The sequence below is a fragment of the Sturnira hondurensis genome, unplaced genomic scaffold, assembly GCF_014824575.4.
Source record: "Sturnira hondurensis isolate 20B ecotype Veracruz unplaced genomic scaffold, ASM1482457v3 Scaffold0018493, whole genome shotgun sequence".
Classification (NCBI taxonomy): Eukaryota; Metazoa; Chordata; class Mammalia; order Chiroptera; family Phyllostomidae; genus Sturnira; species Sturnira hondurensis.
Genome location: NW_028091124.1, coordinates 690162 through 712469, shown reverse-complemented (window position 1 = coordinate 712469; position 22308 = coordinate 690162). Strand labels below are relative to the sequence as shown.

At 63.5% G+C, this 22308-nt stretch overlaps 1 protein-coding gene across 1 annotated transcript; it reads left to right on the top strand.

Annotated features, from left to right (window-relative positions):
- The first annotated feature begins 723 nt into the window (after nt 1-723).
- Nucleotides 724-10783, top strand: CAPN10 (calpain 10). The gene is made up of 12 exons (XM_037069155.1): nt 724-1035; nt 2812-2943; nt 4014-4210; nt 4939-5135; nt 5477-5618; nt 6458-6624; nt 6768-7042; nt 7732-7934; nt 8017-8272; nt 9752-9951; nt 10136-10181; nt 10382-10783. The coding sequence occupies exons 1-12, from the start codon at nt 910-912 to the stop codon at nt 10409-10411; spliced, it is 1971 nt and encodes a 656-aa protein (XP_036925050.1). The 5' UTR covers nt 724-909; the 3' UTR covers nt 10412-10783.
- Nucleotides 10784-22308: the final 11525 nt, after the last annotated feature.

Below are 22308 nucleotides of genomic sequence, written 5' to 3'. Positions count from 1 at the left end.
GTCCTTGAGCAGGTCCTGAAATCACTGTCCTCACCTCCCCGCAACACCGAGCGGCCATGAGCTATAGCCGCACGTCCAGCAGGTCACTGTCCAGCCCATCAGGACCAGAAGCCCGGCCACCTGCCCTGGAGGCCGCGTCTGATCCCAAATTACCTTAAGCCAGCCTCCCAGGGTTGGGGGAGGCCCTCCCCCACCCCACCACCCCGGGCCATCTAATTCCCCAGGACCTATGGGCACAGCAACAACACCCGGGGACACCTCAGCCGGCTCGCGAAGCCCCCGCCCAAGCGGGTCTCCCACTGGCTCCGCCCACACAGGCGGACCCGCCGCCGCAGGCCGGAAGAAGAGGGGCGGCCTCCAAGGGCCGCGCTGCATGCTGGGATCTGTGGTCCTCGGCCGAGGCGGCCTCTCTGGTCCCTTCGGCCCCAGAGTCCGCGAGCCCAAGCGAGCCCAAGCGGTCCCAACGGCTCGGCCGGACCCGCACAGGCCCAAAGACAAGACAGCCGCCGGCTTCCTCGAGCTTGAACTTCGGCCGGAACTGTTCCGAGTTCCTTTGGCCCGGAAAGAGAAATGCAGCTTCGCGACAGCCCAGCCCAGTCGCCACGCTCCCGGGGAGCTGGGAATCTTACCCTTACGCTCGGGTACGATTGGGCTACGGCGTCATGTGACTATATACGCCGCGCCTGGTTGGCTGCAGCCTCGGAACCCTGCGGTTACCGGGGCGACCGAGCGGCGGCGAGTGGCGGCGTAGGCGCTGCGGGTTTGACGCGATAGAGCGCCTGGCGGAGCTGGACGGCGTCCGGCAGCCCGGGGACAGCGTCCGACTCCGCCTCCAGACGGGCCGCGCTCCCCCTCGGCCGTGCTCGGCCCCGGGGCGTGGGTTGCACATGGGAGCCCAGGGCACCGAAGATGCGGGCGCCGGCCAGGGAGCTGTTTCGGGACGCCGCCTTCCCTGCCTCGGACTCCTCGCTCTTCTCCAGCTTCTCCACACCGCTGGCCCAGTTCCGGGAAGACATCACATGGAAGCGGCCCCAGGTAAGCGGCTGCGAGGTCCTGAGTCCAGTCTCTGCATGTCGTGTCCTGCAGGGGTGTAAGCCCGTTGCCCCGCTCCGCTAGGTGTGGGCACCCGGCAGCAGCAGGGTGTGCTCTACTGTCCTCGGGAGGGGGTTCCCAGGCTCCTGAGCTCACATCACAGCTCCTCCTGAAGTTTACTGGGGTGCGCCGGGCCCCGCTCTCGTGGCCCGCACCTGTGTGAGTTCGGTTCCGAGGGAGAGTGAGGAGCGTGCTCATAGGCTCAGAGCCAGTGCCCCTTCCAGCGTCTGCTCCGCAAGGCGTCAGGCGGGACTTGGCCTCGAGTTCCCACGGCTCCTCTGTGTCGTGTGCTCGCGGCAGCGAGGTCCTCTGATGCTCCATTGGGGAGGCCACCTGGCCTTGCAGATTTTTCTTTTGGACTTGGTGCACCTGCACTTTCAGATATGAACATTTTAAGGTGGCAACTTAAAGGGATGCTCCGAGTGCTACATTGACATCTTTAGAAGTGGCTTATCTGAGTGTTGAGTGAGATTGTCTGTGGAAGAAGCCTGCCTTCCCGGGTGTACTGGCTGCCAGAGTCTTTCAGGGGCAGCTTTGCCTGGAGTGAATCATTCCTGGACTTGGGAGGAGGCAGGCCAAGGCTCGGAGGGCGTTACAGGCCACCCCAGCGGAATTTGGGTAAAAATGGGTCTTGATTGCAGTGGATAGCTAGGAGAGGGTGTTTTGCAGAGGAAAGATTCAACTGGTTGTCCGTGGGAGGAAGCTCAGTGTCACCTGCGGGGTGGTCAATGGGTGGTGGGGGCAAGAGTGTGAGCGATCCATTGTGGTGGTCCTGGAGAAGAGCGAAGGGGCTGTGCAGTCAGTGTGATGCTGTTAGCACTTTGATGGGGCTTAGTGACCCCTGACAAGTAGAGGGCAAGGGTAAAGGAGGGATCTGAATGACTTCCGGTTTCTCGCCTGAGCACCTGGGTGGAATTGGGAGTGGGAGTCTAGGGCTGGTTTTGCGTGTTGATTGGTGCTGTCAGGAGGCAGGGGTGCAGTGTGTGGGGCACAGGACCATCTAAGCAGAGGCTCGATCTGGGGGACTGGGACTGCTGGGGTCAGGGACAGCCCCCGTTGTTCTGGTCGGACGTTGGGAAAGATGAGGACACAGATGCCTGTCAGATTTGGTAACTGGGGGGTGGCACTGGTCAAGATGGTTGGGGTGTGAAGCTAGAGACGGAGCAGGAGGGAGGGTGGCAGCCCTCTTCTGAAGGTTGTCAGCGGAGGGAAGTCTAGAGGGACGTGGTGCCGAGGGGCAGTGCCCCCCTTGTGCCTTATACTGGAGGGACACTGCCCACAGAGGGGGCAGAGGGAGGGGTCGCAGGGGGAGTCCAGGCGGGTCAGGGGGCTTCTGACAGAAGCACGAGGTGAGGACGCCCGGGGAGCGGCAGAGCACAGCAGGCTGAGCTGGCCGGTGGTGCAGGCACGGGGCCCCTCAGAGAAACGCTGGAGTATCCAGCAGGTCAGAGGCCCCTCGAGAGTGAGCGTTAGGATTTGAAGGGACACGGTTCTCCAGATGGACATTTAGCTGCTTCGAGAAGGGGGTGGTAGTATTCATCCAGAGTTCGGGGTTTTGCCAACTAAGGAAGATGGATGGAGGCAGGGACCTCATAATCTAAGCAGGACAGACAGTGTGCGTGAGCAGAGAGGCTCCCCGGAGCCTGTCGCCTCAGTCCTGTGTTCTCTGTTTTAAGACAGGGAACACATTGTAACTCTGGACAATTTTCTGTATTTCAGGAAATTTGTGCCACACCCCGGATGTTTCCAGATAACCCACAGGAAGGGCAGGTGAAGCAAGGGCTGCTGGGGGACTGCTGGTTCCTGTGCGCCTGCGCCGCCCTGCAGAAGAGCCGGCACCTCCTGGACCAGGTGCCTGTCTTCCTGTCTGCTGTGCATAGGAAGGAAGCGGGGGGCCCGGCAGCTGAACCCCCGTTCTGTGGGGCTTTGCCAGGCTGCTCGACAAGGCAGTGGAAAGCTAGTGCTCAGCTCCCACGCCTCAGGGGTCCCCTCTCCAGCAGAGGACCTTTCCGCCTGGCTCTGTGTCCCCTGCCCCCGGGGCTGTCCTGTGAATTAAAAAGACAGATGCACCAGCTTGGATCGGAAGGGGCTGGCCAAGGCAGCCTGTGCCCTTGTTTAGAATAAGCACCCCTAGCTAGTTGACTTTGAGCAGGTCTTGAAACATAAATTGGCCAAAGATGAGTAAAACTGTGTCTGGTACTCAGCAGACAAGGCAGGTGTGGGAGGGCTGCTCACGCTCCGCGCCCCCACCCCCACCCCCAGAGCCTCCGCAGCCTTCTGCCTGGCTCCTCGCTCTCTCTGAGGAGTGCAGCCACTGGCAGTGGGGCCCCATCCAGACCCCCTCCCGCGGCCCAGGCCCACACCAAACGTGTCGCTGGCTCTGGCCTTCGTCTCCCTGATGGGGGCACTGGAGCTGTAGTTGCTGGTTTTCTGGTTGGCGAGTGGCAGAGCCCGGACCCCACAACTCATCTAGCTGCAGCCCCCACGGCCTCTTGGGTCAGAGCACCCAGCCTGGCAGCGGCTCCCGGCTCCAGTGGGGTGGTTGCGGGGGCAGCGACGACCTGCCATCTGCAGCCAGCTCTGTTGGGAATTGGGTCTCTTGCTTATAAAAGTCATGTTCGTTTTGGATTCAGGTTGAGGCCCATTTGAGACAGGAGACCATGATGGTTGACATCAAGCTTTGTGAGACACTGGGCTAGCTCACTGTGGTTTTTAAATATTCTGTTGATGTGTCTGTGGACTTCTGTCCATGGGGTGGTTTCCCGTGAGCACTGACCCTGAGTGTGGCATGAGGTCGGACCCTTTGTCCACCGCAGAGCACTGGGGGACGACACAGCTCCGTCCCACTCTGGCTAGGACACCTGGAGGGCGCTGCGTGGCGCTTGTCTCATGGTTTCCTTTTCCTTCCCTGTGTGTGGCAGGTCATCCCTCCAGGACAGCCCAGCTGGGTCGACAAGACATATCGTGGCTCCTTCACTTGTCAAGTTTGGCAGTTTGGACGCTGGGTGGAGGTGACCGTAGATGACCGTCTGCCTTGTCTTGCAGGGAGACTCTGCTTCTCCCGGTGCCAGAGAGAGGATGTGTTCTGGCTGCCATTGCTGGAGAAGGCCTATGCCAAGTACGCGTGCTGGGGGCCGGGGGCTACCCCCGCCTCAGCCTGTCCCCTGGGCTGCAGCTCCCTTGTCACTTCCAAGTGTCTGGTGGCTAGTCCTGGGGTGGAGCTGACTGGTCCAGAGACCGAAACTGTGGTTCCTGGCCTGTGGTCGCCTCTCTTTCCCAACCCCCGTTGCGCAGCTGGGTGTGAAGAGTAGGCACGTGTTTCTTCCTTTCTTTGTCCTCAAACCCCAGCAAGAAAGAACTTTCCACCCATTTGTTGTCACCACTGGGGACAGGCAGCCTCTTGCAGGCCACTGGGGAGAGAAGAGGCCGCCCGGGTGTTGACCTTGTCAGTGGCGGCCCAGCCCGAGCCTCTCGGGGAGTCTGGACAGAGGCTCCTCCCTCGAGAGTGCACTTGCCGCCTCACTGAGGGGCTGATGGGCAGGCCCTTGCACAGAGGAAGGGGGGCTGCCACCTGTGCTACGGGAGCAGGTGTCCCCGCCAGGGGCCGCATGAGGGGTGTGGGAGGGGGTCTGCATGTGGGCAGAGGCGGCAGAACGTTGCTGGGACACTGCCCCCATGGCAGCCAGTGAGGGCACGATTGTGTGGCTGTGTTGAGGGTGAGGCGGCAGGAACGAGCAGGGGTTGAAGCGGGATCGGAGGACGATTTGGGACGTCACAGACTATGGGGGTAGGGGAGAGGCGGCACGCCGCGTCTGTGCTGAGGCCCTCTCCCTGCCTGTCCCCCAGGGTCCACGGGTCCTACGAGCACCTGTGGGCAGGGCAGGTGGCGGACGCCCTGGTGGACCTCACGGGCGGCCTGGCAGAGAGGTGGAGCCTGAAGGGCCCGGCCCTCAGCAGCGGCCCGGAGCCCAGGACGTGTCGGCAGCTGCTCGGCCTCAAGAAGCGGTGTCCCATCAGCTGCTCGGTGTTCAGCCCCAGAGCAGGTGAGGCTGTGGTGCCCCTGGCCCGAGTCTTCTGAGGCTTGGCTCTGTGCCAGGTGTCCTGCACGGCCACGGGGTCTGGCCAGGTCCCTGGTCCATCCCGGCAGTGACTGAGCTCCCCCAGGCCCGGCTCTGCTGAGCCAAAGCCCCGCCCCAGGCCCCTCACTGGGATGCTGCGCTCGTCCAGCCCGCCACCGAGCTCACTGTCCATGGCAGTCAGGGAGGCCCTGGGGGTCAGTGGGGCCACGGCTGGGTGGGCCGGACTGGCCCCCGGGGACGGAGACAGACGTGTGCATCTGCTCAGTGTGGGGACCCCGCCTGTGACAGAGCCTTTCCTCGCCCAGGTGCCAGGGAGTTGGGGGAGTTCCACGCCTTCATCGTCTCGGACCTGTGTGAGCTCCAGGGCCGGGCCGGTCAGACCATCCTGCTGCTGCGCATTCAGAACCCCTGGGGCCGGCGATGCTGGCAGGGACCCTGGAGAGAGGGGTGAGGGCGTGGGCCAGGGAACTTGCCGTTGTCGGGTGGGGTGGGCCCCAGGGGGCAGCCGAGAGCCGGTGCCACAGAGTGGGCGCCTGGGCCCTGGTGCCATGCCTGGTTCTGTAGTGGTTTCTTTTTCACTCGTATTTTGTTTTGTTTGTAAAGATTGCATTTATATATGTTTAGAGAGAGAGGAAGGGAGGGAGAAAGAAAGGGAGAGGAACGTCAGTGTGTGGTTGCCTCTAGCGCGCCCCCTGCTGGGGACCGGGCCCATGACCCAGTCATGTGCTCTGACTGGCAATGGAACCTGCAACTCTGTGGTTCGCAGGCCAGCAGCGCTCCCTCCACTGAGCCACCCCAGCGGGGGCCTGTGGTGGTTTCTGTGGCCGGACAGTGCTGGGTGGTCCCAGCAAGGCCTGCTTGGCCCCAGGTGGTCTCAGGAGGGTGCCTGTGGAACAGTGGACACCCAGCTGAGCTTAGGCACAGGGACCTGTGGGGCACTTGTGCCCCATCCTCAGCTCCGCTTTAAGACTCGTCACTGGTGGGCGAAGGCACTGGGACAGGCCCCTTGGGTGGCTGAGGTGGAGGGCAGATCCTACACTCGGCTCCGCCTGAGGTGACAGGCAAGCGTCCTCTGTCACTGCTCACTGCCTGTCTGCTCAGCCGGCCACAGGGTGGAAGGAGAGGTGGCAGCTCTGAGGAAAGCGCAGGTCCGAGGGGGGGCCGGTGGGCCGTGAGGCTCGGCCCTGGGGGCCAGCGGGCCGTGGCCCTCAGGGTGCCCTGTGCCCCTCCCGGCCCCCGTGCTCCACCACGGTCAGTGCTGTCCGCTGACCTAAGGTCCCTTCCAGGGGTGAAGGGTGGAGCCGGGTGGACCCTGGGGCCTCGCAGGCCCTGCTCTCCCAGCTCCAGGAGGGGGAGTTCTGGGTGGAGGAGGAGGAGTTTCTCCGAGAGTTTGACGAGGTCACCATTGGCTACCCGGTCACGGAGGCTGGCCACCTGCAGAGCCTCCACTCAGGTAACCAGTGCCCCACCCCGGGTGGACTTGGCCTTCTGAAGTCAGGCCAGAGCAGGCACCCATGTCCCCCTGCAGTGGCGCCCAGGGTAGAAGGCTGGTGTGGGAGGGTGGGGAGCCCGACGTGAGGTATACTCCTGCCCTAGAGAAGGTGCTGAGCCACACACAGGAGCTGCTGGGGGCCTGGGTCCAGGGCCAGTCTGCAGGAGGCTGCCGCAACAACAGCAGCTTTCCCAGCAACCCCAAGTTCTGGCTGCGGGTCTCGGAACCCAGTGAGGTGTGCGTCGCGGTCCTACAGAGGTCCAGAAGGTGCACGGCAGGCTGGGCTGGCCGGGCCCCAGTGGGGGACAACCGTGCTGCGTGGAGCCCAGCCAGCGTCCCAGGCAGGGACTACCCGGCCGTGGGCCTGCATCTCTGGAAGGTAAGTCCCTTGGGCCAGTGTCCTGCTCAGTGGGGCTGGGGGCTGGGATGGGAGGACCCCCACCTGCCCTGGCTGTCTTGGGGTCCCATGCCCGCTGGCGCCCCGCAGACCCAGCACTCATCCAAGTCGACAGCCCACGTGCCTGCCTTGCCCGGGCGTGGCTGGGCTGGAGGAATCCAGAACCAAAGCCCCTGGCAGAGCCAGCCAGCAGGACGGCCCGTGGCCTCCTGGCCCACGGCTCTTCCCTGTGAGCCCAGGTTGCCACTTCACCCTCCTTGCTCCCTCGATCCCCTCCTTACACCTGGTCTGGAGGGGTTGACCAAGGAGCTGCTTGGCACCTGATGGAGACACCTGTCCTGCTCCCCTGGGGACAGGAGCCTGGCCAATGCTGCTGTCCCAGCTTGGATGGCTCACCCCTTTGTGTATGTGGAGCGTGTTTCACTCCTGTCCTCCTGAGAAGTGGCTGCTGGCTGGCCTTTCCCCGCAGCCTTGGCCCCCCCTTGCTTTGGGGCCCAGTCCTGTCCACCGAGGGTTCTCCTGGAGCAGGAGGGCCGAGCACGTGCCCAGGGTCACGGGTGTTTTTGGCTGGGCCCTGGGAGGCAGGTGCTTTTTTTTGCTCCCTTGAAGAGAGGCCCTAAGGCTGGAGTGGGAGGGGGGTGTCCAGTTTCCACTCGGCTCCCTCTCCGCAGGTGGAGAAACGGCGAGTCAGCCTGCCCAGGGTCCTGTCCGCACCCCCTGTGGCTGGCACTGCCTGCCATGCGTATGACCGCGAGGTCCACCTCCGCTGTGAACTGGCCCCTGGCTACTACCTGGCCGTCCCCAGCACCTTCCTGAAGGGCATGCCAGGGCGGTTTCTGCTCCGGGTCTTCTCCAGTGGGCGTGTGTCCCTCAGGTGAGGGTCCCAGGGCAGGCTGGCTCCTTGGGCGGGTTCATGCCGTCCCCCCGGTCCCAGCGTGCGCCTGTTCTCTTGGCAGCGCTGTCAAGATGGGGGCCCCAAGCCTGGACCCTGGAGCAGCCCTGTCGGCAGGGGAGTGGGAGACTGTGCGGCTGCAGGGCTCTTGGCAGGCCGGCCAGACGGCAGGGGGCAGCAGGAACTTCGCCTCCTTTCCCAGCAACCCCTGCTTCCCCCTCTCGGTCCCTGAGGGCACGGGCCCCCGCTGCATCCGCATCTCTCTGCACCAGCACCGCCCAGACGGTGATTGCCACCCCATCGGCTTCCACGTCTTCCAGGCAAGCTCCTTGGAGCAGGTTGGTGGGGGGGGTCTCCCTGGGTCAGCGGGGCGTGACCTAGAGGCCTGGACTTGGTCACTCGGCATTCTGGCCAAGCTGGCCGTTCATGGGCAAGACTCTTTTCTGGGTTTTACAAAGTCTGTAGTTTACTGGGGGGTCACAGCTCAGCCCAGGCAGCCCTTTGTCCCCTTGCTCTGGCTCAGACCAGCTGTGCCACAGGGTTGGTTCTGCTCCCCAGGACTGTCTTCCACCCCCGCCCCTGGCCCCAGAGGCCCAGCAGCACTGCAGGAGCAATGGGCGTTGCCGCAGCAGCAGCACCTAGAACCGTGTCACCCCAGCCTCCGCCAGTGGGGGGGGGGGGGCGAGGCATGCCCTGGGAGCCTGTGGGGAGTGGCACTGATGGCAAGCGCTTGTGGGGGAGCAGGAAGGCAGGGTGGGGGAGGCCACAGGCACGAGACCAACCATCTGGGGTCTGGCAGCTGCTCTGCCACCTGAGGGGCACCACCAGGGCTTTCAGAGCCGAAAGAAAACACCAAACGGACTGAGGAGGAGCTTGCGAAGCCCCAGGGCCAGGGGGTTGGGTCAGCGCACCACCGTGGGCTCAGTGCAGCCGGCGGCTCCTGAACCCCAGACAGGCTGGAGAGAGAGGTGGCTTCTAGGAACGCGGGCTGCGAGTGTGTTGTTCCCGCCTTCTGCCTAGAACGGGCGTGCGCCTGGGGAGCCCGTGGGAAGGGTGGGAACCCCAGAGTGCCCCTGTGGGTGTCCAAGCATGTGGAGACCAAGGAAGGGCTGGTGCCTCCCGAGCCCCCCCAGAGCCATGCGCCATGCGCCATGCAGGCGAGACGCATTAGCAGCCTGTGGGTGGGGCAGGGGAAAGGTCAGAGGCGGTAGGCCCGTCATGGCCAGTGTGGCCCCCCAGCCCACGTGCCCTTGTGCTCCTGGGGGCCCCGCTTCCAGCCAGGCGGGATGAGGGGCTGGGCCCCGGGAGGCCGACTCGGAGCCTTGTCCCAGGATCCCGGGGCCGAGGGGCACGTGAATCCTGGTGCACAGGCGATCCGAGGGGAGAGCAGGGTTTTCTGATTGAGAAGGTTCTGCACCCTGGGCGGCTGTGGAGTCCATCTCCCCCTCGCCCCCCCCCCCCGCCCCAAGCAGAGACACTGGCGGCTTCGGGAAAAGTGCTGGTGGCCACCCAGGCTGGTGGCTCAGGCCCTGAGCCGGGTGGTCCCCAGGCAGGGGCGGTGGGGCTGCCCATTCCCCCGTCCTTGGAAGGGAACGTGTGCAGTGGAGGGACCAGGCACTGGGCCCACGATATCCCAGCATGTCCCCAGCCAGGGCTGCCTCAGGCCTGGGGGAGCGGGCAGCTGCAGACTGAAGGTCTGCAGGGACCTTCAGAGGACTGAAGGTCTGAAGGTCTGAAGGTCTGCAGACTGAAGGACGTTTCAGGGACGGGCCTCTGAGCCTGAGCCTGCGCCTCCCCAGGTTCCAGCAGATGGTGGGGACCGGGGGACATCCCCCCTGCTGCTCCAGAAGCCCCTGGTGAGCTGCGTGCCACATCGCCACGCCCCGGAAGTGAGCCGAGTCTGCCATCTCTCCGCGGGGACTTACAGGGTGGTGCCCTCCACCTACCTGCCAGACACAGAGGGCACCTTCACGGTGACCATAGCAACCAGGATAGACAGGTGGGGCTCCGGGGGCCTGCAGGCCTCAGCGTCCTAGACCCCTCTCTGCCATGGTCCCCCCCATGTTAGCTGTCCTGCTGAGGTGGGAGGCTGACAGTAGCCTCCTTCCCGTCCGCCTGTGGGGCACAGGGGGGTCTGAGTGCGAGGGGAGGGCCCAGGCCGACCCAGGTGTCCTCTGCCACAGGCGCTCCGTCCACAGCCAGGAGATGCTGGGGCAGCCCCTCCAGGAGGTATGTGGGGCGGTGTGGGGGCTGCCTGGTGCCCTGCCCTTCCCCACCCCCTCCTGCGGCCGTGCTGGGCTTTGCTCTGGGACAGGAGGGGCAATGGTGTCTCCCCTGAGAGGCAGTGGACAGAGCTTCCCAGTCACGGTCTCTGGCGGTGCCGGGCAGGAGGCCGCCGGCCACCCACACCATGCCGCTCCCTCCCGCAGGCCTCCTTCAGGGCGGTGATGGAGACCTGACTGGACAGTCCTGCATGCCAGCTCCAGAGACTGGCGCCCTTGGGCTCCCACCAGCTTATGGTGTCCTCTCACAGTGCCACCAGCCTCAGTGTGGCCTCTGGTCCCATGCTGGGTGGCACATGCCCTGTGGCTCCCCCTGGTGGAGACTCCCAGTCCCAGGAGGAGGCAGCCCAGGTTGGGCAGGTGCTGCCTGGAGGGCGAGAAAAGCCTGGCGTGGGCGTCCTCGTCCCTGAGCCAAGACAGCAGCTCCCAGGGACCCTCCAGTCTCCCCTCAGGTCCAGGGAGGCCTTGCAGCTGCCTGGTGGGAGTCACCACATGTTCGCAGCATTTCTGGGAAGTGACTGTGCAAATAAACAGGAGTACTGAGAAGTCGCCAGGTGTCCTGTTCCAGCCACTGCGGACCGTGGCCTGCGCGGTGGTGCCGGGAGGGGGACTGGCCCCCAAGCGGCCCAGGGCAGGTGCGGGGGGTGTGGCAAGGAGCAGGGGCTGCCTGCCATCTCCTCACCTGGCAGCCTTGCCGTCCCCTGCCAGTGCTCGGTATTTCGGCTGTGGGATGGGGTGGCCCTCTGTCCCTGTTGCCACGTGCATGTGTCTTCCCCATTTTCGGCAGGCCCCACCTTGCCTCTCATTCAGTCTGCCAGGGTGACCAGCCAGCCGAATGTCCTAGATTGTGACAGGTTCCTGGAAAACACTGCTGAGCCCGCTGACCGGCCTGCGTGAGTGCAGCCTGGGCTGGCTCCTGAGCTTCACTGGCTTCCCGCTGTGGCCGCAGCCCTGCGCCCAAGGCCCAGTGATCTGGGCTGGCCACCCCTTGGGGCGACCCCGTCCACAGGGCCCACACACACTCAAACAGAGGCACAGAGCCACCACCCTCACCCCGTCAGAGCCCAAGGGCCGTCCTCATGCTGACCCCACGGTGCCAGTGTTGGTGGCTGTGTGGGGTGATGGTCACAGTCTCCCTGGGTCCTCCCAATGGACGTAACCCGCAGCGGCTCTTGGTCCTTGGCCGTGTGCCCCATATCCGTGGCAGTCATGTGCGAAGACACCAGGAAATGTCCCTGAGGGCCCTCTGTGGGCCGGTCCCTGCCAGATCCTGTCATCAGCCGCCTTGTGCTTCCTGCTCTGACGGTCTGTGTTGCTCAGGACCCGGCGGGCCTCTGACGTCCGGTGCCCCTCTCCTCTGCCCAGTGGGTGGCCACCTAGCAGAGTGCTGTCGGCAGTGGTGGGGCGTCTGGGGGAGCCCTTGCCACTGGCACCTTCCATGGGGGGCCCTTTTTCTCTGAGCCCCACCCCCTCTGCAATCTGTGGGTCCCCGGCCTGGCTCTGCCCTCCAGCCACAGCTGTTCTGTGAATGACCCAGACCTACCCCTGGCCTTCAGCCACCTGCCTGCCACTCTCAGAGTCTCTCGTCAGCATCTCTCACACCTGCAGCTCGCAGGGCCCGCTGGCACATTCCAGTCCCTGGCACCTTTTGACCCGGCACTAGAGCAGGTTAACATTGGACTTGGACAAGGCCACTCCCGTGCGGGACATCACAGTCCACCTGCTGCCACAGATAGGCACTCATTGGCCCTCCCCTGGGACTGGGGGTGGGCCCTCCAGAGGCTGTGGCCAACACAAGTGTCCTATGAGCTGTGCGCAAGGGTGGGAAGGTGGGGACGTCTGTCCCGGTGCTGGGCACCACAGCTGCGCCTCCACCAGGGAGTGCCTGGGAGGCTGAAAGGCCAGGTTCACAGCCCCCAGCTTGTCCCAGGCCGGTCCTGCCATGCATTGCCACTCACAGCTGGCCACCTCTGCTCCAGTGGGGGGAGTTCTGTTTGGGTGAAAACTACCTACCTGCTGCCACCTACACTGGGACCCTCTTTAGGGAACTCACGTGGGGCCTGAAAACTGGAAAGACCCCTGGAACATGCCCGTTGGCTCCTGGGGGGGCATGCTGTGCACTAAGCTGGTCCCCCAAATTCACAGTGAAGCCCTATGCCATGCGGTGGTGCCAGGAGGTGGACCTCGGGGAGGTGGTCAGGCTCACATGAGGCCACGTGATGGGGTCAGTGTCCTCGGAGGAGCAGGCCCCAGGCCAAGCGAGAGCAGCAGCAAGGTGGCCGTCTGCAGGCCAGGAACTGAATTTCCCAGCCAGCGCCTTGGCTTCCGACCTCCGGCCTCCGAAACTCAGGAAGTCGGCCTGTCATTTCCACCTGATGGCCTGGCCTGGTGACCTTTCACGGCCCATCTGTCACGGCGGCCATGCCCCAGGCAGGATGCAGGCCCTATGGGCCCCTCCGGCGGGTGAGTCCCGGGGAGGCCTGCAGGGGGTGCCCTCGAGCTGGCCCTGCGCCTCTGGGCTCTGCCATCCTCTCCTTGCTCAGTCTCTGTTGTCAGCTTGTTGGCTGCAAAGCAGTTCCATTACGTGAAAACAGACAAAGCCATGTGTTTTGTCATTGGTTGAAGTTCCCCGCAGAGCACCTGTGTGGGAGATGGGGTGTGCCGCCCTCCAAAGGGGGGGCAGCAGCAGATGACTGAAAACCAGGTCCTGCTCACAGCCCCCTCACCCCTGGGCGGGGGGCCCAGGACCCTCTGGAGCTCTCCCAGGAGGGGCAGAGGGCTGGGGGCTCCTCAGCCAGACACCCTGGCTGTGACCAGATCTGGGGACATTCCTAGTCTCCTGCTGGGTGGTGGGGAGGGACATGATTGGCAGAGGCCCAGTCGGGGGCGCCGNTGTGGCGGGGGGGGGGGGGGGGGGGGCAGTGGCCCCTGCGGTCCTAGGACCTGTGTGGTTGGGGCTGAGGAAGCGGATGTCTGGGTGCACAGGACGTGGTCTCCCTGTACTTCCAGACCAGCTCCCTCCTGCCCCCAGGCCTTCCCACCACAGGCAGCGCTGAAGGAGCCCCCAACCCCCACCTCCCAGGCAGCCTCTGAAGCCATAGGGCCTGCTTCCACCAGCAGCCGTCTGTGGACTTCAGGGCCCTTGTTGAAGGCCTGTCCTTGATGGCGCTGCCTGGTGATCTGGGCTCCGGCCACACTCAGTGTGTCCCCCAGCGACTGTCCCAGCTCTGCCCTCTGGTCCGCCCTGGAGCCCTGGGCAGCCTGGAAGTGCCTGCTGGGGTGGGGCTGTCCGCTGAGGAGCCGGGGAACAGGCTGCTCCCCAGTTGTCCAGGGCCTGAGCAGGTCCCACCCTGGGGGCTGCACCCCTTACCGCCGTGGGGCGGATGTCCCCATGCCTTGTACGTGTCAGCCTCAGTCTGTACTCTCACGCCTGTCACCAGTCCCAGGCCCACTGGGGCAGTCTGGGCTGAGCTGGGGCTGCAGATCTGTAGGGACCCTGCCAACCGGCAGGGGCTCACTGGGTGGCCTGACCCAGCGGGGCCGGGGAGGGTCTGTAGCCAGCCCACCAGGCTGGTGGCAGTGCAGCGCCCTGGGCAGTATCCAGGGCCAGGCCCGCCTAGGGACCCAAGCCGCTCTGTGGTCCTGCCCATGGGGGGCTGTGCGGGCGAAGGCTGCCTCCCTCCTCTACATCTGGCCTGGCAGACCCAGCTGGCAGGTGTGGGAAGTGCAGGAACACCGTTCCCGCCCCCCGGCAGACTTTGCCCGCTCCACCTGTTTGCACTTCCGTCTCAGGGTCACTTCCTGCAGGAGAGGAATGGTGGCAGTGCCCGCCCTGCGGGAGCTGTGCCCTTCCCCGTCCTGGTCCTGGGCCTTCCCTCTCATGTCCCAGCCCATGGTCTTCCCCCAGGCCTGGGTCAGCCTTGGGGGTCGCAGAGCTTTGGCGGTGAGTACAGAGACCTGGCTGCCCTGGGAGCAGGTGGTTGGGGCGAGGGCCTGGCCGGGCGGCAGGTGGGAGCCGCAGCCAGCTGGCCAGGGCCAACCAGGCTGCAGCCAAGGTTCTGAGGTTCCGAGTTCTTTCCTTCTTCGTTTGTGATCACTCTTGCTCAGGGTCCCCTGTCTGCGTCACTCGGTTTTACCAGATCTGCCCCCATGACACCTAACAGATGTAAACCAGCTCCGCTGCATCTGAAACGAGCAGAGGAGTCCCGGTGGTCCTGGGGACACAGTGGGGTTTGGGGCCTGGCTCTGCTCCCTCAGGGGAGGGTCACCTCTGGTTTTGAGAAGGAGCGTAGGGGCCAGGCTGGTCCCACCGGCTCCCAGAGCACTCAGCTCTGCAGCCCAGGGGTCCCGTTTCTCCCCCAGCAGCGCCAACAATGGCCGTGGGCTCGGGCTGCAGCCCCACACAACCCTGTGTTTTTGGTGAAAACGGGCCTCTTCCACGGGAGCATGAGGCAAGCGTTCCAAGGACCCGTGCACAGGAAGTGGTGGCCAGCAGAACGATCTGTTGGAGCGGAAGGCCACCCCGAGGCTCCATCTCCATTGGTCCCGCCGTGGGAAAGCAGGGCTAAAAACAGCCCGAGCTCCTGTGCCTGGGCTCGGGGCTGCAGTCCATGGCCGTGCCGAGGTGTCCCAGCCGCCCCCGGAGTCCGAGTGTGCGGTCCTCGAGGCCGTCAGCCACGGCTGCTAAGGCCACATGGCTGTGGAGAGAGCACACTCGAGTGCACCAGGCGAGTGCGGGCCATGGGGGGGGGGAGAGAGAGGGAGAGGGAGCGCTAGTGCAAGAGTGCGCTTTGTTCCCCTGGGGAGGTAGCCAGGCGCTAGGGTTCCGCCCGGACCAGGTGCTTTTTCAAAAGAACCAATCAACGTCCCAGGCTCTCGGGGGCTTTGGATGGGTCCACCCCTGGTTCGACTGGCCTCTGCAGCACGGCACCTCTCCCCGTGGGCCCTGGGGTGTGACGCTGCAGCTCCCCGGAAAAGCCACGGGCCCATGCCCCCGGGTTATTAAGCCCCACATCTGAGCGCCTCTGCCCCCCACGCCCTTATTCATAACTAGGGCCACGCTGACAGCGCCGTGGGGACTCCCTGGCCATCCCTCCATCCCAAAGAACTCCATGGCTTCCCCTTCCACTTGTGAAAATATAACCTGCTGGCCTTCACCACGTGCGTCACAAAGAAACACCCACGTCCCAGCTCCCCTCACAGCACCTGCTGGAGACAGCCACGGGCCCCTGTCTGTCCAGAGCCACACAGCCGCGTGTGTGTCCCCGAGGAGACGGCGCCTGCCCCTCCACTGCTGGTGCTCTGGGTGCCAGCGGGAGACACGTGTGTGCTTTCCAGGCCGCCGCTGCCCCAGCGTGGAAGCATCTTTTCTGTCTGTCTGTCTGTCTGTCTGAAGAATTGGTTCCTAGGAGGAGCATTCCCAGGCCAAAGGACACGAATCTCTAATTTTGGTGGATATGCAAACCCCCTCCGCAGGTCGGGTGTGCCTTGCTCAGAGTCCCTGGGGGGTGTCCTCAGGCAGCTGCTGTCACCTCTGGCTTTTGCCCAGGGGGCAGGGAATGGGCACTGCTGATTCACGTTTCTCTTCTTACGAGTCTGTTGCAGGCTTTTCTTTTCACCTCTTTACGGAGCCCTTTACTTCTTCTCCGTGTAATCTGTTGTGTTTCTATTAGTTAGCATCTTGTCCACTGTCCAGAGGAAGGGTCAGGAGGCCAGTGTCCTGGGGAGGGACAGGAGAGGGGACAGCAAGTTTCTCAAGGGAAGCGGGGGACCTCCTGCCTCAGTGGCCCTTGGGGGGCTGGGTGAGCTGCCTACTCGGGCTCACCCCAGACAGACTGGGTCAGACCAGCCACTGTGGAGGCTGCTGCCTTGGGTGGCAGGGGGTCAGGGGGAGACCAGCCCTTTCATGGGGAGACACACCCTCTGCTCTGACCTCAGATGCCCCGGCAGGTTCCCAGCCCACTTCCCAGCAGAGGGGAGGCCACCCGGGCTCTCTGCCCATCACCTCTTCAGCCTGAGGGCCCCACAGGGGCGGAGCCAGAATGCCTGTCCTGTGGGGTGGGGAGGGCCCCCAGGTTCTTCAGCAGGGGCCACGGCCTCCTTCCTGGCCTCCTGGAAGAGAAGAGGGTATGATGAATGGGGAGGGCCTCCCAGGTGGCCTGGAGCCCCGCCAGGGGTTCTGTGTGGGTGGGGGGTGCCCTGCGGGAAGGCAGCCTGGCCTGAGGCCTGCAGCCTGCCTCAGTCAGACAGAGCAACCTCTGGCAGAGGCGGGAGGAGGCTGGGAGGAGTCAGCAGCCTGAGGCTGGAGCAACCTCCTCAGCCGCCCCTTTGCCGCTGCAGAGGGATCCTTGAGGGTTCCGGCAGAGCAGACACGGGCTGTAAGCTGTTGGCCACCTGGGAACTGGCCAGGCGGGGCGGGGAGCATCGGCTGGCAGAGGTGAGTGAGCCCACCTGGGGGGCTGAGGCCGCCCCACCATGGTCTCCCCACTTGGGACCCTCCTGCTGGGAGAGTGCCAGGAGGGTGGGGCGCTGCAGCCAGCTGAGGAGGCACTTCCATTGCCCACAGTGTCTGGACTGCCTAAGGCACGGGCAGGCGCGGTGACAGGCAGGGAAGGGTGGTGCCGTGTGTGATCCCCTCGCGTGGCCTGCGTGTGCCTGTGGTTCCGTGGGGTGTGCGTGGGGGTCTGGACCAGGACAGGCAGCCCCACAGGCATCCCCCGGCCCATCTGTTCTCACATCTTTGTAGCCCAGGGAGTTTTGAAGGACCCTCATGACCTTTTCATGACCCTTCATGATCTATGGATCGCAGACACAGTAGGCAGGCCCCGAGGGTGTGTCACTGGGGGTGTCCACCAAGCCCTGCCCTTCTTGCCGCTCGGGGAAACCTGCCCACGCTCAGCACATTTGCTGAACACATGAGTGATGAATGAATGAGGGATCTCAGCCCCACAGCGGGGTGGCAGGTTCCCGAGGAAGAGAGTGGCAGCTGCCGGAGCAGGGTGGCCTGGCCTCCCCCGGGCCACTTCCCGCCAAGCTTCAGGTGGACCTAGTGCAGTGACCGTAGCTGATGGCTGTCGCTCACAGGCCTGAGGCTTTTTCCACCCCCAAGGATTCAGAGGAAAGGCCCAAGGACCACCCCGCCCAGACCCCACACACTTGCCTGTCACAGGGTCTCTCCCAGGCCCAGCAGGTGCAAAGCAGGACAGGCCCCTGGGACCTCGGCAGGATGACAGGCGTGGAGTGTGGGCTGAGCGGGGGGGCCCGGCGGCATCGGGGGGGCCCCTTGGCCTGTCCTCCACAGATGCACTGCTGCGGCTTCGAGACTGCCCAGCCATGGGTGGCAGGGCCTGGTCTGAAGCCAGAGGCCTGTCCAGAGCAGCCCCCACCCCACTGGGAGGGAGCCAGCAGCGTGGTGAGCTGGGGGCGGTGGGAGGACAGAGACCCCTCTCACAGGCACATGTGTCTGAGCCCGTGGTCAGTAGGCGTTCACAAAGCACCCACTGGGAGCTGCGACCCTGCTCGGTCCTCTGCTCGGCCGTTGGCTAGATTCTTCTTGCTGTCGGGGCTGCCAGCCGGCTAACAGGCTTCACTGAGGCCCTACTGTGTCCCCGTGGTGACAAGTCGAGGTCAGGGAGGTCCCTGCCACAGGCAAGAACTATGTGCAGCTGACCCTTGAAAACAAGGGTTCAAACCCACAGGGCCCACGGACGCGCACGTCGCTCTCGGTTCACGCCGTGCCTGTGACTTCCCTCCCCGTGGCTTTCTCGGCGAGACTCTGGTCTCCACTCGCTTCAAGAACACAGTGTCCGAAGTGCACCCCGTCCCGAGTGCGTGAATCAGCCTGTTGTGGTCATTGAGGCTTCCAGGCCGCAGGAGGCCCCTGGCAGTCAGGTTTCGGGGCAGTCGAAGTTACTCGTGGGGTTTTGGCAGTGTGGGGTCGGTGCCTCTAACCCCGAGTTGTGCGGGGCTCAGCGGCACGGAAGTTGACGTTGGCTGTGAAAGGTTTTCTTCGTCTCCGCCCAGGAAGAAATGCCAATCAGCCACAAAGTCAGGCAGTACAGACCTTTGTTGGGGTTTGTGAGGTTCCCGGTCTGCAGAGGGGGGTCGGGGAGGTCGCACCCAAGCAGGGAGTGTGACGGGGGTTTACTATGGTTGGCTCTTCGTGGGAGCTGGGGATTGGTCCCTGTTGAACAATATATCATCGGTGGTTCTCCTCGGGCTCAGGTAAGCCCGCCCTTTCGGCTCTCTGGTTTGACGTCAGCGGTCTTTTCCGGGTCGTAGTTCTGCGGCCGGTTTACCCTACCCCGCCCATCCTGACATCCCAACCTCTCTGATAGGATAAGGGGCGTCGTGTGCGATCTGGCTACTTCCTGCTGTCAGGGGGCCTAGAGGGAAGGGGCTGGAGGTTGGCCGTTTCTGGTCTAGGAGGCGAGGCGGGTGATGATAGGCTGGAATCCTTTTGAGTTTGCGTCGGAGACGGGAGACTGGGGTCGGGATGGGAAAACGAGGGGCCGTTTTAGGCGCATGACGACGGGGGCGGGGCTGAGAAGCCACCGTTGGGGTAGAAGTGTCCCACACTTGTGGGTTGACAAGGGAAGGGGAAATGGGCGGAGCTGGAGGAGGAGTTGGATTTTCTAACAGCGGGAGGATAAGGGAGGGGGAAGGGGTCGGGTTTTGCGCAATCTGAAGAGTGTCACCTAGTAATTGGAGAACATCCCGTCCCAGAAGCGGAATAGGGCAGGAGGGTATGACAAGGAATGAATGGGAAAAGGGAAAGCCGTCCAGACTGCAGCTAAGCAGGGGGGTTCACCACAGGCGAGACGGGTCCGTCAACCCCCATGACCGAGATCTGGGAAGGAGTAAGAGGTCCTGAAAAAGATGGTAAAACAGAGAAGGTAGCCCCTGTGTCCACCAGGAAAGAGATGACTTAGCCGCTACCTGCAGCGTTACCCTGGGCTCAGCGAGGGTGATGCGGGTCTTTGAGTCCGGGCCCCTTCAATTGCCTAGGAGTCTGAGAAGTTCCAGTGTGGCCAGGGAAGAGTCCTCACCTAGATTGGCTGGTCCCCCGTGTGGAGACGCCAGGGATGAGCCTCTAAGGGGACAGGCATCCCTCCAGTGGCCAAGCTGCTGGCAATCGGGGCAAGGCTTCCTTGGTGGCCGGGGTTGAGGACACTGGCGGGCCCAGTGCCCTTCTTTGCCACACTTGAAACAGGCCCCCCGGTGAGGTGTTCTTTGGCCCGGACTTAGGCTTCACCCCCGCGCCCGTGTTTGTCACCGGCCGCAGGGCCACTAGCATGGCCTGGGTTTGCAGGGCTACTTTTGCTGTAGGTGAGCCTGGTGGGCAGCCTCAGCCTCTGCTTCCTGGTTATTGAAAACCTTAAATGCCATATTTACCAGATCTCAGATAGGGGTTTGGGGGCCATCCTCGGCCTTTTTTAGTTTTCTTCTCTAATATCTGGGGCCGACTGGGAGATAAGGTGAGTAGCTAGGACAGTGGCCCCAGCACTAGAAGCCGGGTCGAGGCGGGCATGGAGCACCATTGCCTCGTTTAGTCTGTTGAGAAACAGTGCTGGATTTTTCCAGGGCCTTGGGTGACCTCTCTGAGCTTATTGTAATTGACTGCTTTCTGGGCAGATTGGTGCATACCTGCTATCAGGCACTCGACCATTTGGTCGCAGCGTCTCCAACCCGCCTGTCCTACCTGGTAGCCCCAGCCTGGTCCTGCCCCTGGCATGGCTTCAGCCTGTACTGGCATTAGAGGATTGGTGGTGTGGGTTTGGTCTGCATGAGCCCTAGCTGCAGTCCGGACGCAGTTGCGCTCGTCCGGGGTCATAGTGGAAGTTAAAATGATGTGCAGGTCGTGCCACGCGAGGTCGTAAGCCTGGGCTAGGTACTGGAATTCCCTGATAAAATTGGTAGGGTTAGTGGAGAATGAGCCTAGGCGTTTTTGAATTGAAGAGAGGTCAGCTAGTGAAAAAGGAACATGTTCCTGAACAACACCTTCTGCTCCTGTCACTTCCCGGAGGGGGCATATGCGGGAGTCTAGGGGCTGTAGATTCAGGCAGCAGCGGTGTGTGAGCTGACCGGGGAAAGAAGGTCTTCAGAGGGAGGGGGAGAATCCAGCTGAGGGGGGGCCGGGGCTGCGTGGCCGTTGGGGCATTCAGGACAGGAGGAGGCCCCTGGATAGGAGGCCTCCGAGGAGCAGGGCCTGAGCGGGCAGGTGGCTGAAGCAGCAGCAGGAAGGTCCTGCCGGCGAGGGCGAGCGAGGGTGAGTGCCCTCGGACTGGTGCATGAGGAGTCCAGAGGCATCACACCCGCCGGGCTCTCACTTCCCTTCCTGGAAGTTTCCCAGGCGGTTCTGGGCTGGGCAGAGGCGGGGAGCCCGCCAGCCTCCCTTGGCTGTGATCAGTTCATCCGCCTTACGGAGGGTGGAGTCGACCACTCAGCCCAGAAAACCAGGCTGCGGGCAGGTCAGTGCCAACTGGGGGGTCAGGGGTCCCAGGGCCGGGCTGTGCTGTACTGCGGGCTTGGGACTGAGGGGGGTGTCCAAAGGAGGCACTCCAAGCAGGGTCGGTCAGAATGTGGGCTGCAGTTCGGAGGAACTTGGGGTGTCTCCCAGGGCCTGGGCTCCCATCTCATTGTGAAATCCACGTTGTGGGTTGTGGCCACCAGTTTAAAAACGAGAATAGAAATATCTCAGTTCTGTGTTCTTGCCTCCGTGAGTTCTGTTTCATGAAAGTTTTTTATTTTACGGGGTAACACCAGTCATTAACATTCCATACATTTCAGGGATAGGAGAGTGTCATCGGCCACCGTGCACTCGGAGTCCAGTGTCCTCCTGTCACCGTGTATCTGACCCTTGCCCTCTTTGTCCCCCACCACACCGCCTCTGGTGGCCGTCACTCTGCCGTCTGCGTCTGTGAGTTTGTTTAGGTTTCTTCTGTTGCTTTTTCTTTCACATCCCCCTCGTGAGCGAAACCAGGTAGTGTTTCTTCTTTTCTGTCTGACTGATGTCACTTAGCATGTGTGGTACTCTCGGCGTCCGGCACTGTCATCACAAGTGGCAGCGTCTCATCCTCGCTGTGACTGAGCAGGGTCCCGGTGTGTGGGCCCACCCCGTATCCCCTGTCCCCGTGTCTGTCGCTGGATGCCGGTGGCTTCCACATCTTGGCCACTGTGAATGACACTGTGAACGAATGTAAAGGTTCACGTATTGTTCAGAGAAGCTGTTTTTCTTATTTTCTGGATCAACTCTCAGATGAGGGATTGCCGAATTACGTGCTCTCTTCTTGCTGCATAGTGACTGCACCTGCTCGTGTCCCTGGCGGCAGGTGCCAGGCCCCTCCCCTCCGCACCCCCACCTTGCTCCGTGACACTCTCGTTTCGCTCATGCCAGTCCTGGACCCCGGGGTGTTTCTCAGGTGGGCTGAGCTCCGGAGGCCTTCATGGTGCCGGGGTGCTGCCATCCGCCCCCCGAGTCCCACTCAGCGATACGCAGGGTCACTGAGGCCAGCAGGGCGGGCAGACCGAGAGGAGCCCCGAGGCTGCAGGGGGGGCCGGGCTCCCCAGGACACACACAGATCTATCTGCAGGGGATGCACGGATCTCCGAAAAGGTTGGAACGTGGCTTTCTGCTGCCTGTGTGGGAAGCAGACGAGGGGCCTCCACTCCCCACCCCACAGCAGCCTCCCCGGCCGGAGAGGAAGGGCCCTGGCAGCTGAGCGCTTGCTCCTTCCGCAAGCCCCAGCTGCCCCAGCGTGACCCCTGACCCTGCACAGCTGTGGAGACGGTCCGCATGCCTGGGCAGGAGGCCGGCTGGCATCCCTGTCCCGAACACACATCCCCACGCAGGAGCCAGGCTCAGGCAGGGACACACAGTGGCCATTTGGGCAGGACTGAGGCCTTGACGGCCCAAGCTTTTCCTGGGACCCACCCCAGGGGACAGAGATGAGGGCCCCAGGGCAGCAGTCCCAGCAGCTTCGAAGGATTCTGGAGTGGGGGGTCTCACAGAGATGGCCTGGCAGATCTTGGGGTGTCTGTGTGGGAGGTGGCTGGGAGGGCAGGATGGGCAGGAA

Excerpts from the sequence above, each read along its gene's own strand:
- CAPN10 (XM_037069155.1), top strand. The coding sequence starts at position 910 with ATGCGGGCGCCGGCCAGGGAGCTGTTTCGGGACGCCGCCTTCCCTGCC. Across the intron at positions 6,625-6,767 it reads CCTGCAGAGCCTCCACTCAG|AGAAGGTGCTGAGCCACACA; the intron begins GTAACCAGTGCC and ends CTCCTGCCCTAG. Across the intron at positions 10,182-10,381 it reads TGGGGCAGCCCCTCCAGGAG|GCCTCCTTCAGGGCGGTGAT; the intron begins GTATGTGGGGCG and ends TCCCTCCCGCAG.